The sequence below is a fragment of the Notechis scutatus genome, chromosome 3 (genome assembly GCF_049901735.1).
Source record: "Notechis scutatus isolate UNSWTSFEM ecotype Mainland chromosome 3, rNotScu1.2, whole genome shotgun sequence".
NCBI lineage: Eukaryota > Metazoa > Chordata > Lepidosauria > Squamata > Elapidae > Notechis > Notechis scutatus.
The window spans coordinates 83,831,211-83,850,839 of record NC_142011.1 but is presented as its reverse complement, the minus strand read 5'-3'; the positions used below and the strand labels follow the sequence as shown (position 1 = coordinate 83,850,839).

Genomic DNA, 19,629 nt, shown 5'->3' with positions numbered 1-19,629 from the left:
TCTGTTTTGTAGCTTTTTTTTGTCTTGATTGGCTGGCAACATTGTGTTTCCTGTATTGGAGGCTTTTAGTGCGGCTTGGCTCTGAGTAAACAGACGGCTATCGTTTATTAGGAAGCTAGGTTTCATCTGGGTGCCTGGTAGGGGTGTGTTTGAGCTGGAGGTATCAGGGGGGATCTGTTTGTGCCCAGGTCTTTGGCTGGCTTGTGGTGTGGAGATTTTTTTGTTTGTGAATGCAGGCTTCCAAATAATTGACAGTCTGGTGGAATCATCTCTTCTATTCATGCTTTCAGGTCTTTTTTCAATCTCTATAGTTTCTCTGATAATTCTGTAGCTGGGGTTTTCTATAGTAGCTAGGGTTTTGGTGCCATTGAAGTCGATGCTATGACCTGTGGCTTTCATGTGTTGGACTGTTGGAAGTGTGTTCCAGCTTTTTTACTGCATTTTTGTGTTCATCTAGGTGGGTACTTATTCTTCTATTGGTCTGTCCAATGTATGTGGCAGGCATGATGCACAGGGGACTTCGTATATGCCTTGGTTTTCCAGGTCAATTTTATCTTTGGGGTTTCTTAGGATGGCTGCTATTTTTCTGTCTGTTTTGAAGGCAGTCTTGATGTGATGCCTGTGTAGTATCTTACTGATTTTGTCTGTAGTACCTCTTATGTAGGGCAGGACAGCTGTTCCATAGGTCTGTTCATCTTCTAGGTCTCCATTATGTCTCAGTGTGTTTTTGTGGATCAAGCCAGTGATTTTGCTTTTTTGGAAGCCGTTGGCTGTCAGTACTTTAGTCAGGGTGCATAGTTCAGTCTTTATGTGTGTCTTGTGTGCCAGGCGTTTGGTTCTGGCAATTAATGTTTTGGCCACGGAGTTTATCTGTGCTGGGTGGGGGTGGGATTGGTGGTTGAGGAAGCCTGCACTCTGAAACAAAAAAATCTCCACACCACAAGCCAGCCAAAGACCTGGGCACAAACAGACTCCCCCTGATACCTCCAGCTCAAACACACCCCAACCAGGCACCCAGATGAAACCTAGCTTCCTAATAAACGATAGCCGTCTGTTTACTCAGAGCCAAGCCGCACTAAAAGCCTCCAATACAGGAAACACAATGTTGCCAGCCAATCAAGACAAAAAAAAAAGCTACAAAACAGACAGAAGATATTAGAAACACCAATCAAGCAGAACACAGCAAACTCCAAGACCAATAAACACAGACCAAGACTCCCAACCAATCAGGATGAAGAAAAAACCATTCTGGCACAGCGTAGGCTAGCACCAAATTTAAAACAGAAATGGCTGTGAAAGTCTGACTCACAGATGAACACAATACAGAAGCCTGATGATGGCAGATGAGATTCTGCCGAAACGTTGCTACAACTTCAAAAGCACAACTATAATGACGTGGGAAAATACCCGAACAAAGCTGAATACCATATATATTTCTTAAAGCTGATATGGTTTTAAACCTCCTGGGTGAAAGACAGCCTACTCTGATACATGTTTTCTCAGAAGGAACTGCCGTTGAATATAGTTTGGTGGGAAAAACTGTGAATGAAATTAAAGCCTTATGTTCGCTTATATTATTCTATTGCTGAAATGTAAAATTTGCAAAATAACTCTTGAGCACAGCAGCAGATATGGAGAAACTGAATATTGCACTGTGGGATAAATCCATGGAAGTACATTAAAACATAGCCCTATTTTTAGCGTCATCTAATTCGCACTTCTGGAAGATGGAAAGACCCACCTAAAAAAAATACTGTAAATGAACTTCAAGATGAACTAATGACAGTCAGACTCCGAGAAGCAGAAACTCAAGCAGAGTTAAAAGAAATAAAACAAAGGATGATGGAAATGGAAACTCAGGTAAGAAACATAGCAACTCAAAAAAATATTGAATATTTGGGTTGCATAGTATATCCATGAGAATGCAATATTTGAAAAGCATAAATGAAATTTCTCAAGGTTTGATGGGTAGTCCTCGATTTACGACCACAATTGAACTCAAAATTTCTGTTGGTAAATGAGACATTTGTTAAGTGAATTTTGCCCCTTCTTTCGACCTTTCTTGCCACCATTGTTAAGTGACTTAATTTGGCAATAAATTGTGTATGGTGGAGTCCATGAGAAGAGCAAATGAGTTTGTAAATTAACCCCATGTTATGGTTAGGTTAGTAACTTGGTTGTTAAGTGAATCTGGCTTCCCTATTAACTTGGCTTGTCAGAAGGTCACAAAAGATTATCACATGATCCCAGGACACTCCAACCATCATAAATATAAATCAATTGCCAAGCATCTGAATTTTGGTCACGTGACTATGGGGATGTTTGCAACAGTTGTGTGAAAAATGGTCATAAATGGTCACTTTTTTCAGGGCTTCTGTAACTTCAAATGGTCACTAAACGAACTGTTATAAGTTGAGGACTACCTGTAATGGTTGGTCCTCCATTTTTGGATGTATCACATGTGATAAGTATCAAAAAAAATTGCTTTTTTCTTTTGAAGAGTTCTTGGTAGGTGTCAAACTTGCAGCGTCACGTTGCTATCACATGACTTTTCGTGATGTTTTTTCCCAATCATAGAACTGGGATGGGTGTGGCCTGTGTGTAACACATCTGGCCCGCAGGCTGCCAGTTTGATACCCCTGTTCTAGAACCTTAATAAAGCCCTTTTTTTCCCCTCTGTAATCTGCCCCAAATTCTAAGGGCAGATACGACTTAAACACAGACTGTATTTATTTTATCTTGCTTTATGAAGAGTTTTTGAAAACTTAAAAGTTTACACACTACCTTATGAAACCTGAGTTGGGATAACACTCATATTGGTATTGCCCAGAGGATTCTCACCACCACCACCATCACTAATATGGAAATTTGGTTTTTTATTTTCAAAGGTTTACTGTTGGATATTTACAAGTAGATCTTTAAGTAATATGTTTTATCTATATGAATACTTAGATCCAGAAATCACACATTGAGAATGTATGTTCTAAATGAAAACATTTAGCTTTTCATTAAATTGTTAGATTGCTTTGTTTTTGGTCCAGTGGGGCCTTGTATGTTATAAAAGTAAAAAAGCAATTATTGAAGATGCAGGATCTAAAAAAAAGAATAACACTGAGTAACTGTATGATATAATAGTACTGTGTTAAAAAGCAGTGTGAATTGAAATCCATACGTGACTTTTGTCATGTTTCCTAGTTTAAACAGCCATTTTTCTAACCTTTTCAGCCAGTAGGGGGTATAGGTGTTCTGTGTGATCATATATAAGCAATGCGCGCGCACACACACACACACACACACACACACACTAATACAGGATCATGTGTTTATATACACTGCATAGGCAACTTGTGGAGATATTGTAGTTCTTCAGAAATTCATTAACTACAATTCCTGGAATCATTCAGGTTGGATATGCTGGCTAGAGCTATTAGGGTTGTCACATGTAATCCAAAACAGCAAAGCCTAATGAATATAACATACCCAGATTTCAATTAATTTATGGTTTCATTTTGAATTGTGTCTTGTTTATGAGAAATAGGTGAACCTTTCATCAGCTAAATTTATGGCCATAATGATCAGCTATGCAGATTAGATGTGGCCATACCATAGGTGGGTGGAGATGGGCTTTTCCATTTTCCCCAGAATTTTTGCGGGGTGGGGTATCTTTTTTAATTATGTAAAGCCTACTTTATAGTCAATTTCTACCATTTTGGAATGTACAGGTAGTCCTCAAGTTACAACAGTTCATTTAGTGACCATACAAAGTTACAATGGCACTGAAGAAAGTGACTTAGGGCCATTTTTCACAGTTACAACCTTTGCAGCACCCCATGATCATTGGTTGAAATTCAGATGCTTGGTAATTGATTCAGTCTTATGACCATTGCTATGTCCCGGGATCATGTGATCCTCTTTTGCGACCTTCTGATAAGCAAACTGGCAGCCCGCGGCCCACACACAGGCCACACCCATCCCAGTTCCATGATTGGGAAAAACATCACGAAAGTCATGTGATAGCAACGTGACGCTGCGAGTTTGACACCTTCCAAGAACTCTTCAAAAGAAAATAGCCATTTTTTTTATACTTATCACATGTGATACATCCAAAAATGGAGGACCAACCATTACAGGTAATTCTCAACTTATAACAGTTCGTTCAGTGACCATTTGAAGTTACAGCAGCCCTGAAAAAGGTGATTTATGACCGTTTTTCACACAACTGTTGCAACATCCCCATAGTCACATGACCAAAATTCAGATGCTTGGCAATTGATTTATATTTATGATGGTTGGAGTGTCCTGGGATCATGTGATCACCTTTTGTGACCTTCTGACAAGCCAAGTCAATAGAGAAGCCCGATTCACTTAACAAGTGAGTTATTAACTTATCAACTGCAGTGATTCACTTAACAAGGAAGATTGTAAAATGGGACAAAACTCACTTAACAAATGTCTCACTTAACAACAAAATATTGGCTCAATTGTGGTCGTAAGTCGAGGACTACCTGTAGTTCAAAATAATTAACATCATTTAACTTGAAAACATTTATCCAGACTTCTGCTTACTATATATTAATATATTCTTCCAAAAAGAAACCAAAACTCTGCATGACCAAATCAAACAATTTAGTACATTTGATAGTCTAATTCCTTAAACTTCCGAGAAAGAAAATCTAGTCTATCCTTTCTGATACATTCATTGAATAGTCCAATAGACTTGTAATATATTACACAAAATCAGTGTAGCCATACTGTACATTGAATTAATTTCAACATTGTCCAAAGAAGCAAACTTGTTTAAAAATTTGGATCCATTGAAGTTCCGTTATTGGCTATTCTGACTCTATTCCATAAATCATATCAGTAATTTTAACTTTAAATATGTTTTTCAATTATTAGAAGATAGCTCTGGAATTCTGATAACTTATAACCTTCTTTCTTCAAGAGTTAGTCCTTGGTGGACTGTCTTTCTACATGAATCTATTGATATATCAAATCCCAAAGGAAAGAAATTAGATTTTCCTCCAATTAATGATTTAATCTGAATATTTTCTAGATTGTTGAACCACCTGTATCAAATTAGGCAAAGATGTTGAAAAATATATATCAGAATTGCCAGAATATCTTCAGCATACAAAAATAATTTTCACCCTGAATCTGCCATTGCCAGAATATCTGCCAGTGATACCATGAAAGTACTTAAGAATGATTGCTAACAAATTAGAACTCGAACTGGAAATATTCTTATTAGGAATAATTCAGGGAAAATTGAGCAAGGTCATCTGATACATCATTATACATATCATAACTGCGGTGACGAGAATAGCCTTCGCACAGGGATGGAAGAAGGAAAAGATACCATCTGAAGAAGACTTGACACAAAAAGCATCAGGTGACGGCAACATGACGTGGCGAGATTGACACCCGTATTCTACAACGTTAGTTTTGGAAATATATCCTGCTTCTAGGCAGGCAATTTTGACCTATGTTTGGAAGGAGGGCTCATTGAAGATGTTTTTAAGATAAATCAGAATTACCTGTGCATAAAAGCATTATTTTTGAGCCTTCATCACTCTTACCTCCAGGCTCTGTTGTCTTAGTGGTGGGATTCGAATTGTTTTACCACCAGTTCGATGGGCGTGGCTTGGTGAGCGTGCTTTGCCTAATGCCTGCACACAGCTTTCCCCACACTAGCTAAGACCTGCAGCGCCCATCAGCTGAGAGGATAAAGGAGAGAAAAGCGCAGGGGCGGGTGGATGATTTTTTTCCCATTCTCTCAGCTGATTGTTGGCTTTTTTGACTAGTGGCTCGGCTGAACCGGTCCGAACCAGTAGCACACCACCACTGTGTTGTCTGTATTGATTTATGCTCCATTTCAAAGCATTATATTGGCTGGATGGCAACTAATATTTGTCTGCCTCATTCTTCACCAGAACCAGATCAACAGCAACCATTTACGGAGGGCTGAGCAAGAGATCACAAACCTTCAAGGAAAGGTCCAGTTTTTGTCTGCCCAAAACAAAGGGCTTCTGGCACAGTTAACTGAATCAAAACGAAAGCAAGCAGAGATTGAATGCAAGGTATGGACAATGGATAAATGAATTGTATTTCATTGCATATTGTATTTGTAACCTTTAAAAAAAAACTATGTTAATTGTATTAGTATTACCGGGCGTCTTTTTCAGGAAGAATGGTAGATTTAATGCCTAATTATCATTAATATTGGATGGCATTTACTTATGTTGTCAAATAGGATATCATTTGTACATTAGATGAAATTTTTTAATTGTAGAAAATCATGTTTTTAATTAAAAGAAATGCACTTTTTAATTGTAGAAAATCATGCTTTTATACATTTATATTATATATACTGGGGACGCGGTGGCTCAGTGGCTAAGATGCTGAGCTTGTCAGTCAGAAAGGTCGGCACTTCGGTGGTTTGAATCCCTAGCGCTGCGTAACGAAGTGAGCTCCCATTACTTGTCCCAGCTTCTGCCAACCTAGCACTTCGAAAGCATGTAAAAATGCAAGTAGAAAAACAGGGAACACTTTGGTGGGAAGGTAACAGTGTTCCATGCTCCTTCAGCGTTTAGTCATGCCGGCCACATCACCACAGAGACATCTTCAAACAGCGCTGGCTTTATAACCGAGATGAGCACTGCCCCCTAGAGCCAGAAACAACTAGCATGTATGTGCAAGGGGAATGTTTACCTTTATTATATATACTTTATATCACTTTCTAGGAAGTGTACTGAGATTTTCTATATAATCTTCTAGATAAGTTTTCAATGATTAGAGTACTAACTTAAAAGTACTGGGTTTATTTCATAAAAAAGATCAGACATTTTCCTTCTCACGGCTTGGGGAAAACTTCGCAACTTTTCTGCACCATGCATACAATCATGCTTTGATTAAATAGAGTGTATTGTGATATTTATTGTTTGTATATTTATCCTGTACATGTGCCTACCTGTAGGTGATCTATTGCTGTGTTGTTAGACCTGAACAAATGCTAGACCAAATTTCTGATTGTGTTTTATTATGCTTCTTGTATGTTAACACGCACATGAGATACACATTAAAGGATTGGTAAGAGAGGAGATAAAACTCTTGTTGATACAGATACATTTCAGAAATGGAGGGGCTGGATAGAAGTTGCTTCCCTGCTTAGCAATGTTTTCTTAAATAAGCATATTATTCTTGTGCTTAAACAGCTCAATAACTTGCTGGAATTCTGCAATAGATATTGTTTTCAAATTGTGGACAACCTTATATACAACAATATCTGGGTCAGAATAGAAATATATGTGCATCTGGGTTTTTCCCATAAATAATCAACATTGATGAGCCTCATATAGTTAAGGTGGTGTTTTCTGTGAGTTAACCACTTACTCCTGTTTTGATCCCCATCAGAATCTCTTCCTGTTTATTATTTGCTGAGGGAAGAAAGCTTAGTGGTCAGATGTGCAACAGATGTTTATCTAGTTGGGCTTATGGGGAAGGAGGGCACAGATTGTGAAAAGGAAGGCACAGTTATTTATTTCAGTATTCTGGTGCTGATTATGGTTTACAACAAAGCCAGTCAGCTTTAGAGTAGCTGAAGACTACAGGATTTTTAAATTGGTATCGTGGTCAGGAGCTAGAATGGACAAGCAATGGCGTCACTCAAGTTTTCTCATCACTGAGAATCTATTCCATATTTGAGAAAATATAATCTTGAAAAAATTAATATGCAGGTGCTTCTCAACTTACAAACAACAATTTGTTTAGCAACCATTCAATGTTAGAAAGGCACTGAAAAAAGGACTTACAGTTGTCCTAACACTTACAACCATTGCAGAATCTCCACAGTCATGTGATCAAAATTTGGGAACTTGCAACCAGAATGTGTTTACAATATTTGCAGAAATCTATTGACATGTGATCACCATTTGCAACCTTAACTCCCAGCTTCCAACATTGAATAGTCAATGGGGGAAACCAGATTTGCTTAAAGACCGCTTGATTCACTTAACAACTGTAGTCATTTGCTTTGCAACTGTTAACTAAAAAGGTCATAAAATCAGATGTGATTCCTTTAACAACTGCCTTGCTTTGCAATGGAAAATTCTGGTCATTATTGTAGTTGTGAATCAAGGACAACCTGTAAGCTGATCAATTTTTTTATAGAGGGAATCTTGATAAGGGTCCAGTTGCTTATAGTAACTGTAAAATGTTTTTAATATAAACACCCATCCATTTGTTTTCTACATCACTTTTCCTGCAGTGTGATTCAGCTTGTCACTTATCACTTCTTTTTCCTAGAATAAAGAAGAAGTGATGGCTGTAAAACTCAGAGAGGCTGACAGCATAGCAGCTGTGGCAGAACTCCAGCAACATATTGCAGAACTAGAAATCCAGGTAAGAATGAAAACAATTCCTCTTTTATAACTTCCCTCCAGTTTTAAGTTAAAATGCTCAACATAGACATTAGTTTATGGAACTATAAATTTAGAACTTTTTTTTTTTTTTTTGCAAATCATCTTCTATAGAAACAGCAACAGTGTTCCTGACTAGTAGCTATCCAGCCATACAGCTTTGATTGGAAAATAGCCTACCTATGTATAGAATTAGTCATTGGAGTTGTTCCTTAGGACTGTAAATTGCTGGATGATCACTAGGTGGGAGCAGAGAGTTGGACAGTTACAATATAGCAATAGCACTTAGACTTATTTACTGCTTCGCAGTGCTTTGTAGGTATGTATGTCTCTTCTACTAGATGATTCTTGCGCACACCTTCTCAGCTCAGATATATTAACCTTAGTTTTCCCATCATACACGAATATCATTACTGTGCTTCACCCATAATGGTTGTGGTTTGTAGTGATTGCACCTTGCTTCTACCCCAGAACTCTTTTTTTTTTTTTAAATGTATGTGTATGTTTTGGGGCACTGATAGAAAGCTTTTTGTGGTCTCAGGATTTGTTTTTAAATTAAATCTATTTTTGGATTGAGTCATTAGTTGAGTTTTATGGTACAAGATGGGAATATATATATTTGCTCAGCTTTTGTGCAAGCCTGTGGCATTGAGATAAGCACAACTGTGTGTATGCATTGCAACACCTTCCTGGGTTAGGAAGCCTAACTGTCCAGTTTAAAATATTTATAAACAGACAGTTCACACTAAATGGATTTGATTTGCTGAGCTGTGGCTGTGCTGCTCAAAGAAATTACGAAAGTAACATTCAGATAAAGCATTTGATTACAAGATAGTGATGCAATAATAATATAGCAGTAAAAAAACACCAGAAAAATGAACTTTCTGTGAAGGTGGTTTAAATTTTATACTTTACAGTAATCAAGAATTGTGTTTAAAGTATGCCTTTTTCAAAGTGAACCATAATACATTTACGTAGGGCCATCTCTTAAGGCCAATTAGTATATTGATGGATCAGTTATAACTCAAACCTGTGCTTTTTCTATTTTAGGATAACTCTTAATTATTTAAGAATACAGGAATTTCCTTTTCAAGTCCGAACTGGGCTACAGCAGTAAGCTATTTCACAGTTTTCTGTGAAATGCCTGCGTGCACGTGTAAGATGCATTTGGCATTAAACATGTACATTTTGTCTGGTTATTGCTACACCCACATTATAACTGAAATTACTTGACATGCCAGTTCCTATATGAAATCACAGTTTGGGGCCACTGTCAAGGAAATAAAAGCACCTTTCCAAAATAACACATGTTCTAATCTTTGGTTGACACATTCATCTAAGTCATTTGAATTCCTTTCATTTGTTTTGATGAATTCCACCAGAATTCTCAACCTTCTTTTTATGTTTGTTTGTATCCTGCATTTATTATTTTTACAAATAATTCAAGGCAGCAAATATATCCAACACATGTTTCTCTTATTTTCTCCACAACAGTTAGGCTGAGAGAGAGTAATTTGGGCAAGGTCACCCCAGCTGTCTTTCATGTCTAAGGTGGGACTAGAACTCACAGTCACCCAGTTTCTAGGCTGGTGCCTTAACCACTAGGCCAAAATTGGTTCTTCTGCTTTATAGATCTTCAGCCCATCCAAGAGCATTTAAACCTGTATTAGGATCTCAGTCTAGTTTTTTTGCATGAATAAATATTTTTATCAGAATGCGGATTATATGTTAAAGGTTAATGCTGATGATTAGTGCCTACTTTCCCCATATTTGACCATATGATGTTCCTGGCCTTGACATTAGAAAATATAAATATTTAACTGAGAAATCTATTTTCTTCTGGATGAAGGTTGAGTATGTTACATTAATAACTTCAAAAACATTCATTTAGTTGCGAATCTATTTTTGCCAAAAATAAATGGGATTTACAAAATAAGTCTGTCTTTAAAATTCACGGAATCTTCCTTGGTAAAAGCAGGAAACCATGATGATGTAATCATAGCAACGTGTGTAGTGACATCATCATTCAAATTTTGCATTTATACGTAGGACATTATTACACGCCATACTGACATCCGTGGCATTTGCCCCTATTGCTTCCTCCAAAGATGGCTGAGGGAACATCTTTATTTAATATTATAAGTCCCACAAAAACATTTTAAATGACCTGTATGTCTAAAAACAGAATTTCCATTTTCACTATTACAGGAAACTTTTAACATTCTCAAGCAGCATGATGTGTTTTTTTTAAAAGTACAGAATGAATCATAATCACAAAAAGGCCACAAATCTCCCACAACTGCGCTGATGAATAAACTTAATTAGTTTTTCAGTACAAAATGCCATTACTCTGTACGGTAGTAAAAGTTGAGAAGGCAGTGTGGGTTAGGGAGGTTATTTCAAATAGCCAGAATATGTTTCCCTCCCCTCCCCAAATATTTTTTCATACCAGGAACATAACATAACGGTATAAAATAGAATGCAACATAAGAAAAGTTTCTTATACTCCAGGAGTAATGGAAGTCCCTCTGATATTGAATTGAGGAGACTGCATCCTTCCATCCATACATCCATTTACATTCAAAAGTTCTTAAAAAGTTAAGCCAAGGATAAAACCAATAAAATGGAGGGAAAGAGAATTAGAATTCAAATGTTAATCTGCTAACATTTTGAAATAATGAATGTGGCAATTAATAATATATATGTTTGGTTTTGCTAGGCAACCCCGGAGTTTTTTATAAAAAGTCAGGATTCTTCATTAGTGATAGAAAATATTTGCTAATCTTTAGAATACCCTTAATCTGTCATTTCATTTTTAGCCTAACATAAGTAATATTGTGAAGGGATGTGCATACATGATTAAAAAGGATAATTGGTTTTAATCCCTATTGTATGAGATAACACTTGCTTTAGTTTTTAGTTTGTGGCTTCCATAAATTGATGAATATGTCCTTTTGAAGCATTTTTATCTTTGAGCTATCTTAAATAATGTTGTAATTTTAGTACTAAGGTTCCTGTTGAGAATGTACTTCTTTGTAAACCTAACACTTATTCATCATTTTTTTCTTAATTCAATGTATTTGGATTCTACTTATTCTGACTGACTTATTCTGACTTCATTTCATATTATTTGTAACAAATCTGATCAGCTATAGTTTGGAATGCAAATACTTACTACATAGGAGTCAGATCCATATAGAAAAGACAGGGTATATTTAGCTCATATTTGTGGGGTATACCTAGCTCATAATTTTTATCTGTCTCAGTGGAATGGGTAACTTGAAAACAGATTAGCACTTCTTTTATTCTGTCTCTTTAGGGTACTTTCATTGGGACTTGATGAAATGGCAACAGTTGCTAGGAAAGCTAAAAAAGCTACCGATTTAACCATTTGTATGAAAGGCGAGTTATATATAGCTGATTGACACCTGTCCCATTTAGGGAATATGTGAGTCTTGTTACAATAGATCTTCACATATAAGAATTAAAACTGTTCATTCCTTGCAGTCAATTTCATTTGACATTTTATCAGGCACTGAAATGCACTATGAATTAAGGCACTGATCATTAGAACTGTAACAAATCTCTATAATGTATCTGTGGAAAGCTCTGAATCCACTGTGGAAAATATTGTATTAAATCAAACTTGCCAATAAAAGTTTTGGATTTGATGTGATATACTTATTTCTTTTCCTGAACAGAAGGAAGAAGGGAAAATTCAAGGGCAACTTAATAATTCTGACTCTACTCAGTATATTAGAGAATTGAAAGATCAGATAGCAGAGTTGAATCATGAGGTAAGGTATCATTTTTGCTCACTTAAATTCCTTTTCTGTAATTTGTACTTTGGTTTTCTTCTATTTGCTGATTCCAAGTAACTTGTTTTTTCAGAAATTTTACATTTTTCATTTAGGTAGGAAGAAAATACTAAATATGGATAATTTTGCTCTGTAACATATGAGGAAATGTCTTTTTGGTAAAACCTAACTTGATTATGCTTGCACTTATTTGTAAAATTTCTGTACAGCCTCTTTAGACTTTTAGTATTTTTTCATCAATAACACTGTGGCAGCTGACTTTTAAAACTTGGTTTTAAAATTGTCCTCTTTCTAAGAGCAAAATTTATAGAAGTATGGGCCCTTATGATAAGTGCTACTTTCAGCTTAATTGATAGGATCATTTTAGTCAATTGGAAATGTTTAACTAATGCAGCTATAAAATGTTGAAAAGTATGGACGTTTGAATTTCAGTTTTAATAAGTAGTGAATGGTAAGAGACCAGAATATATCTGTGGAAGCTATACCTATTCACATATTATATTCCTGGTATGTATTAAAAAAAATCAGATAAAGAATATAAAATACCTAGACCTTTTTTTATAAGTTGCCTGATAGTATAAAGCTTATTTTTACTTTAGCCATAATATTATCCATAATCATTTAGTACTTTATATGATTGCTAAATTCATTCAGGAGAAATTGGTATGGAACCATCTTATATTAATCTGTAGTCCAGCTACAAATATTTTTTATTATTTATTAATCAAAATTATGTGATTAATACAATGAAACTTTGGACAGCAAATATAATAAAAACATAATCCATAAAATCCCCCCCCCCATCAAGTTAAGAAACCCCCCCTCCCACACTAAAATCTCAGATGATGTACCATGCATATTCTCCCACACAGGAGCTCCCATAACTAATGTCCTGGCTTACAATTATATGTATAATTGGTCAGACTGGAAACAGTGGTCGTGGTGTAGAATCAGATGCATGTCTGAAAAGAACTTACCTCATTCTACATCTATAGTCTCTTTATGTGTTCTTACATTGAGCAGAATATGCATTGCAGCATGTATCCAGGCAAAATAACATGTCAGTTTGTGGTTAGAAAAGTGATTTTTATCAATATTAATTAGAACCTTTTACTAATATTCTTTGGGAGACTTTATAGAAAACTCCAAAATAAAAAGGGGGGATAGTCTTTTTTTTAATGTCAGTCTGTTTTGATTATTTATGCTTGGAAATAATTGTATAATTAACTAGCCTTGTGTCTTTGTTCTTGGAAATAATTCCATTGTTTAGGGGGGCTTACTGTTTGGCATGTATGCCTGGATTTTAGCACTGATTTTCTGTTTGTGCCATTAAAGTTCTGCTTCTGTGACACACAGTAATAATGAGATGCTAATCATATGTGAAAGTTCTATTTGGACAAAAAGTATTGTTTTTACCAATTGCTGACTGACTTTTCCTCCTTTGAGTACTTGGAAGGATGATAGCATAGGCTAACAATTTGAGCTGGAAATCATCTCCTCCTCTTTAAAAAGAAGTTGATCATAAGCTTGCTCAAATGTGTAAATAACTTTTTATAGTAAATAAAAGTATAAAAAAATACAGCCAGTGAGATGCCTATCATGCGAAGATAATACAGTGCATTCAGATAGTATTCAGACCCCTTTAACTTTTGTCAGTTTTGTTACGCTGCAGCCTGATTCTGCAGTTGTTGAAATTCATTTTTTTCCTCCTTAATCTACACTCAGTATCCCATAATGACAAAATGAAAACAGAATTTTAGAAATGTCTGTAAATTTATGAAAAAGAAAAAACTGAAATATCACACTGTCATAAGTTTTCAGACCCTTCACTCAGTATATTTTTTTGAAGGACCCTTGACAGCAATTACAGCCTTTTTGGTTATGACGCGACAAGCTTTGCACACCTGGATTGGGGATTTTCTGCCATTCTTCCTTGCAAATCCTCTCAAGCTTAGGTTGGATGCCACCATCAGTGTACAACCATTTTCAGATCCCTCCAGAGATGTTCCAATAGGGTTCAAGTCAGGACACTGGCTGGGCCACTCCAGGACATTCAGAGAATTGTTCCTAAGCCACTCTTGTGTTGTCTTGGCTGTGTGCTTAGGCCATTCTCATGTTGGAAGTGAATCTTCGGCCCAGTCTGAGGTCCTGAGCATTGTGGAAGAGGTTTTCATTAAGGATATCCCTGTATTTTGCTCCATTCAAGCTTTCCCTCAACCCTGAGCAGTGTCCCAGTGCTGCTGAAAAACACCCCCACAGCATGATGCTGCCACTACCATGCTTCACTGTTGAGATGGTATTAGGCAGGTGATGAGCAGTGCCTGGTTGACCACCAGACGTAATGTTTAGAATGGAGGCCAAAGGCAAGCAATTCAATCTTGATTTCATCAGACCAGATAAATCTTGTTCCTCAAAGTCTGAGAGTCCTTCAGGTGCTTTTTTGCAAACTCAAAGCAGGCTCAGTTTGACCAGGTGACTAGCTCTTGGATGAGTCCTAGTTGTGCCAAACTTCTTCCATTTGAGAATTATGGAGGCTACCGTACTATTAGAACCTTCAGCACAGCAGAAATTTTATTGTAGCATTCCCCAGCCTTGCAATAATCCTGTCTCTGAGCTCTGCAGGCAGTTCCTTTGACCTCATGGCTTTTGCTCTGCGACAGTATTCATTGTCAGCTGTAAGGCCTTCTATAGCAACGTGTGTGCCTTTCCAAATCATGTCTAATCCATTTAATTTACCATAGGTGGACTCCAATCATGATGTAGAAACATGTCAGCAACGATCAAGAGAAATAGGCACCAGAGCTAAACTTCAAGGGTTGTTGCAAAGGGTCTGAATACTTATGCCAATATGTCAGTTTTTTTCTTTTTAATAAATGTACAGGCATTTCTAAAATTCTGTATTTACTTTGTCATTATGGGTGTGGATTCATGAGAGAGAGTAAAATTATTTTCAACAACTGTAGAATCAGGCTGCAGCATAACAAAATCAACAAAAGTGAAGGACGCCTGAGTACTTCCTGAATGCATTATGTATTAACACAAAATAATTAGCAGATAGGACAGTGTTACATACAATTTCTCAGGTGAGCTTGATAATCATTTTTTCCTGCTTCTCATTATACCTTGAGCCCTTTTCCCCATTCCTTTGTTTTTTGAAAAAAACAAGGTACACACAAAAAAACCAGGCAGTTATCAGAATAGGGTGGATAAACCTGATAAAAAAAAATAAAGCATCATTAGAAACTTATTTTCTAGTCAAAATCTATACATCAGTACTAAGCTTTAAACTTGGTTAGCATCTATATCATTAAGAGAAAGTATTATAAATAATGCATTATATATAAGTCCCTGTCCAGGACCCTGGACAAAATGTTCACAGCACTATTTCTGAACAATTGGGACTACACATTGTCAGTTAAGATGGTTTCTTTATTTACACACAAGAATCTAGTCAACTGATGGTCAGCACTTAATTGGTGCTAGATAAGAGTCAAAGGAATTCAAGGGGGGTGGAACTTGGATCGTTTGTGGCAACGTGATGACTCTAGACAGATTCCTCTTTTGACTCCGCCCCCAGCTCTGCCTGCTCTTCACCTGCATTTTCCTTCTTTAATTGCTTCTCTATGTTAAATAGAACATTGTGGTACAAGGCCAAAGAGTGATAAACCAAGAGCTGGGACTCCAGTGGCTTAACAACCTTTGTCTATTGTTTGTTTTAGTTTGTTTTATATGTTTTTAATGTTATTTAGTTCTTTGAATGTCACTAGAGTTGCTTGCTTTTGGGTGGATATATGTTGATTTCATGTAAATAAATGATAGATGGTGGGGGAGAGATAAAAGCTAATAGTTACTACATACATCTGTGCCTTAAAAAAAAATCTTCAGATAAGATAGGGTGGATTATAATAAATGCCTTCTGTAAACCATTCAGAAAAGTCCTTGAATTATGAGCAGATTTTTTCTCCATTCTCCAATTAAAGTATGTGTATCTTTTCTTAATATGAGATCTACTAGCAGTTAAATATGAACTCAGTTGTGTTTATAATATTATGAGCAAAAATTAAAATATAATGCCAGCCATAATCAGCCACTGGCAAGAGAAAATCAGATGTGTGTTGTAAGGCTGATTCAGTGATTTAAAAAGAAAAACAGAAAAAGAATAAGGATGCTGAGCAGGTTGTACAAGAGAAAGTCAATGGGAGGAAGCACATAAATAGAAAAGAGAAACAAGAGAATTGGAGCACTTTAATAAATACAGAAAATTATCAGTGAGGAGTATAAATGAGGAAGCTGACAGAAATACAGAGGAATTATATGACCGAAAAAAGCACACAGCAAAAATATTCAGATACAAGCTTTGAGGACTCATTGATAAAGAAGATGATAAAACAGCAGAAAACAATAGAATGAAGACAATTTGAAACATTAATAAATTCTCAATTTGTTTACTTCAAACATTGTTTGCATACAGATTTTTTTTAAAGTTGGGAAAAAAGAATGAAAATGTTAAATTCTAGTTGGAAGAAAAATTCTGCTTTAATGAAATAATTTTAACCAAATAGCTCACTCATTTAAGGAATGAAACTGAAAACATTTCAGTATATATGCAAATAGATTTGTTAAACAAGAAAGAAGACAACTACAATAATAACCCTGAGAAGAGAAAGAAAAAGGGTGAGACTACTGCTCCAGTAAAAATACTCTAAAATCATTATATCATTGAAAGCATACAAAGATTACTTGAAAAGGCAAGAGAACTCTAAATAATTAATATTTAATTTATATCAATTGTTAAAGGTTGGTTACATTAGTATTGCAAAACATAAATTCATAGCTGCAAAAAGCTTGTAAAAATGTTGCACTTTTTCATTCTATTAAAAGCAAATTAAGTGGAACTTCTGGTTTGAGCTTCTTCGGCGACAGACAGAAATCCACGATCGTGTGTGGTCTGGGCTCGCTGCTGGAGTGCCCCGAGCCGGCTGGTTTCGGGGCTAAGCCACCCCGTAGAGGTGGTGAAGAGGGGGGAGACTGCCAGCAGGGTTGAGGAGAGCCGCATCTCTCCTCCTCAGCTGGCCATTACTCCCTTTCCCGAAGGCGGTTGCAGCGGTGGTCAGAAATGACCACCTCAAAGAAGGACTCGACCGGAAAAGAATATGCAGGAGGAAGATAAGAAGTAAAAGTTTCGGCTGACCGGGTTAAATTGCAAAAGCAACAACTAAGCCTGGAATTTAAACTAAAAAATAATAATAATAACATCGTTCCCAAAGAAGATTCTGAAGCAGCGAAGGAAAGTGAAAAGGGAAAGGTTTGGGGTTTTTTTCTTCTCTCCCTTTCCCTATACTGACAACTAAGAGACTTAAATAAGAAATCGGGGGAAAAATCCGCTTTGACATCAACAGGCAATTAAGCTGAAAATAAAACAAAATGTCAAAGTGTCAAAAATGTAAAGATTTCTGGACATTAAACATTTTTTATAAGCAGGAAAGGAGAGAAAAAGAATAAAAGGGCAGGATCTGGAAAAAAAGGGAGGAGACTGCCTGGAATTAAAAGGAATCTACAGTAAAACTTCAACAAGACTTCTAAAAGATACATTTTAACTGAAACTTGGCAACTAAATAGTAGAACCCCAGGAAGAGAAAGTGAAAAAAAAAGCAAAAAGAAACAGCTTGCGTGTATTTGGATTACTTGGTGATCTTTGGATTCTTGCTAATTGCATTTGAATGACTAAAATTAATTGGGTGGTTGTTTAAAAATTTATACAATGGCACTACTTCTGGATGAATTGAAAATGGAACTTAAAAAGTACAAAGAAGATGCACAAGAAGGGAGGGGTTCTTTTGGCTTCATTTTTCAATTGTGAGAAATGGAGATTTGGAACTATGAGAAACAACAAGAAATGTCTGCAAAACAAGAAGACTGGGACAAAGAAGAAGCCATCTTTAATGAACAAGTAAGTCTTTGTGGGGAAGAAAAAGGAAAGGGGGGAAGAGAATGGAGAATTTAAGACTTAAAAAAACAACCAAAGAAAAGAAAAACAGTTCGAAAAATAAGTATAATACTGGAAAGCAACAGAAGAGGGGAATACAGAAGAGAGAAATAGAGGTAGAGACACAAGGGGGTAAAAAGGGGAGAGAGAAGAAGAGAGGGAAGAAGGAAAGGAAAAGAAGTTACAAAGGACTGGAGCAAGATATAGAGAAACAGGACCTATTTAGAGATAATGGGTGAAAATCTAACTGAAAAAGGGATTCTGTAAAAGTACATAAGGTTGTATTGTTATATTAGTAATAGAAATAACTTTAGAAAATTGGAAACAACATATGATTAAAATGAGGAATAAAATAGTTAGTGTAATTTAGTGAAATGTTTGTGAATAAAATAAGTGAAATAAAATAAATGAGAAAATTGAATTAGGAAGGAACGGGAACATTTTAATTAGTTAATGTTTTATAAAATATAAGTGAAGAGGGGGAGAATTAACTATGGAAAGCTTATAATTGTTCCCATAGAAGTATGATATTTAATTGAAAAGTAATGTTAAAGATGTTAAGACTTTAATGAATATTAATATTAATGATAGAATTGAATTGGAATGGAATGTTGTTTTAATTATATACATTTATAATTTTTTCTTTTTTTAAGAATACAGTGTGTATTTTAAGAATGTACCAAGCAGAATCCGAATGGAAGTTATGTATTGTATTGAATGTTACAACTTTAGGGAAAAGATATAAAGGCGTCATACTCCAATCAGTAACTACAGGAGAAATTTTGTTTAATGAGAAAAGATAATAGATAATTGAAACAGGACAGACAAAAAATATAAATACAATGATTTGAATTGAGATGAGATAATTAAAAGAAAATTGAGAAAATTAAAAGAGGGGAGAAGCTATGCAGAAAATGTAAAATAGTAATAAGATATGGAATAGAATATAAAAATGAGCATGAACTGAATTTGTGTCTGTACGAAGAAATGTAACCCGGGATTACGCTACTTTCAAAAAAGATGTTTTATTTGTATTTTTTTCTCTTTGTGAAAACTCAAATAAAATTTTCCAAAAAAAAAAAAAAGTTCAAAAAGTTTATTTCATAAAGCATACTTATCTAGCATATTGTGTGTGTAGCAAACCTACCTTTTCTGAAGAGATAGACATGTATAGATTGCCTTTGGAAATTACAAAATAAATATAATAGTAATTGCAATAGCACTTAGACTTATATACCATGATGCTTTACAGCCTTCTTTAAGTGGTTTACAGAGCCAACATATTGCCCCCATAATCTGGGTCCTTATTTTACCAACCTTGGAAGGATGGAAAGCTGAATCAGTCTTGAGCCTGGTGGGATGTACTATGAGGAAATCTTGCATTTTGACATAACATTTTCTTCCATAT

General features: G+C 35.8%; 1 protein-coding gene across 6 annotated transcripts in view; it reads left to right on the top strand.

The window, feature by feature from the left end:
* The window catches only part of EVI5 (ecotropic viral integration site 5), an 85,324-nt gene that overhangs the window by 51,835 nt on the left and 13,860 nt on the right, over nucleotides 1–19,629 (top strand). For all 6 annotated transcript variants that reach the window (XM_087960615.1, XM_087960613.1, XM_026674098.2 and 3 more), the window contains 4 exons: nucleotides 1,702–1,860; nucleotides 5,934–6,080; nucleotides 8,305–8,400; nucleotides 12,119–12,214. In XM_087960615.1, the coding sequence (XP_087816741.1) occupies nucleotides 1,702–1,860; nucleotides 5,934–6,080; nucleotides 8,305–8,400; nucleotides 12,119–12,214 (498 nt within the window). The remainder of the gene's footprint in view (nucleotides 1–1,701; nucleotides 1,861–5,933; nucleotides 6,081–8,304; nucleotides 8,401–12,118; nucleotides 12,215–19,629) is intronic.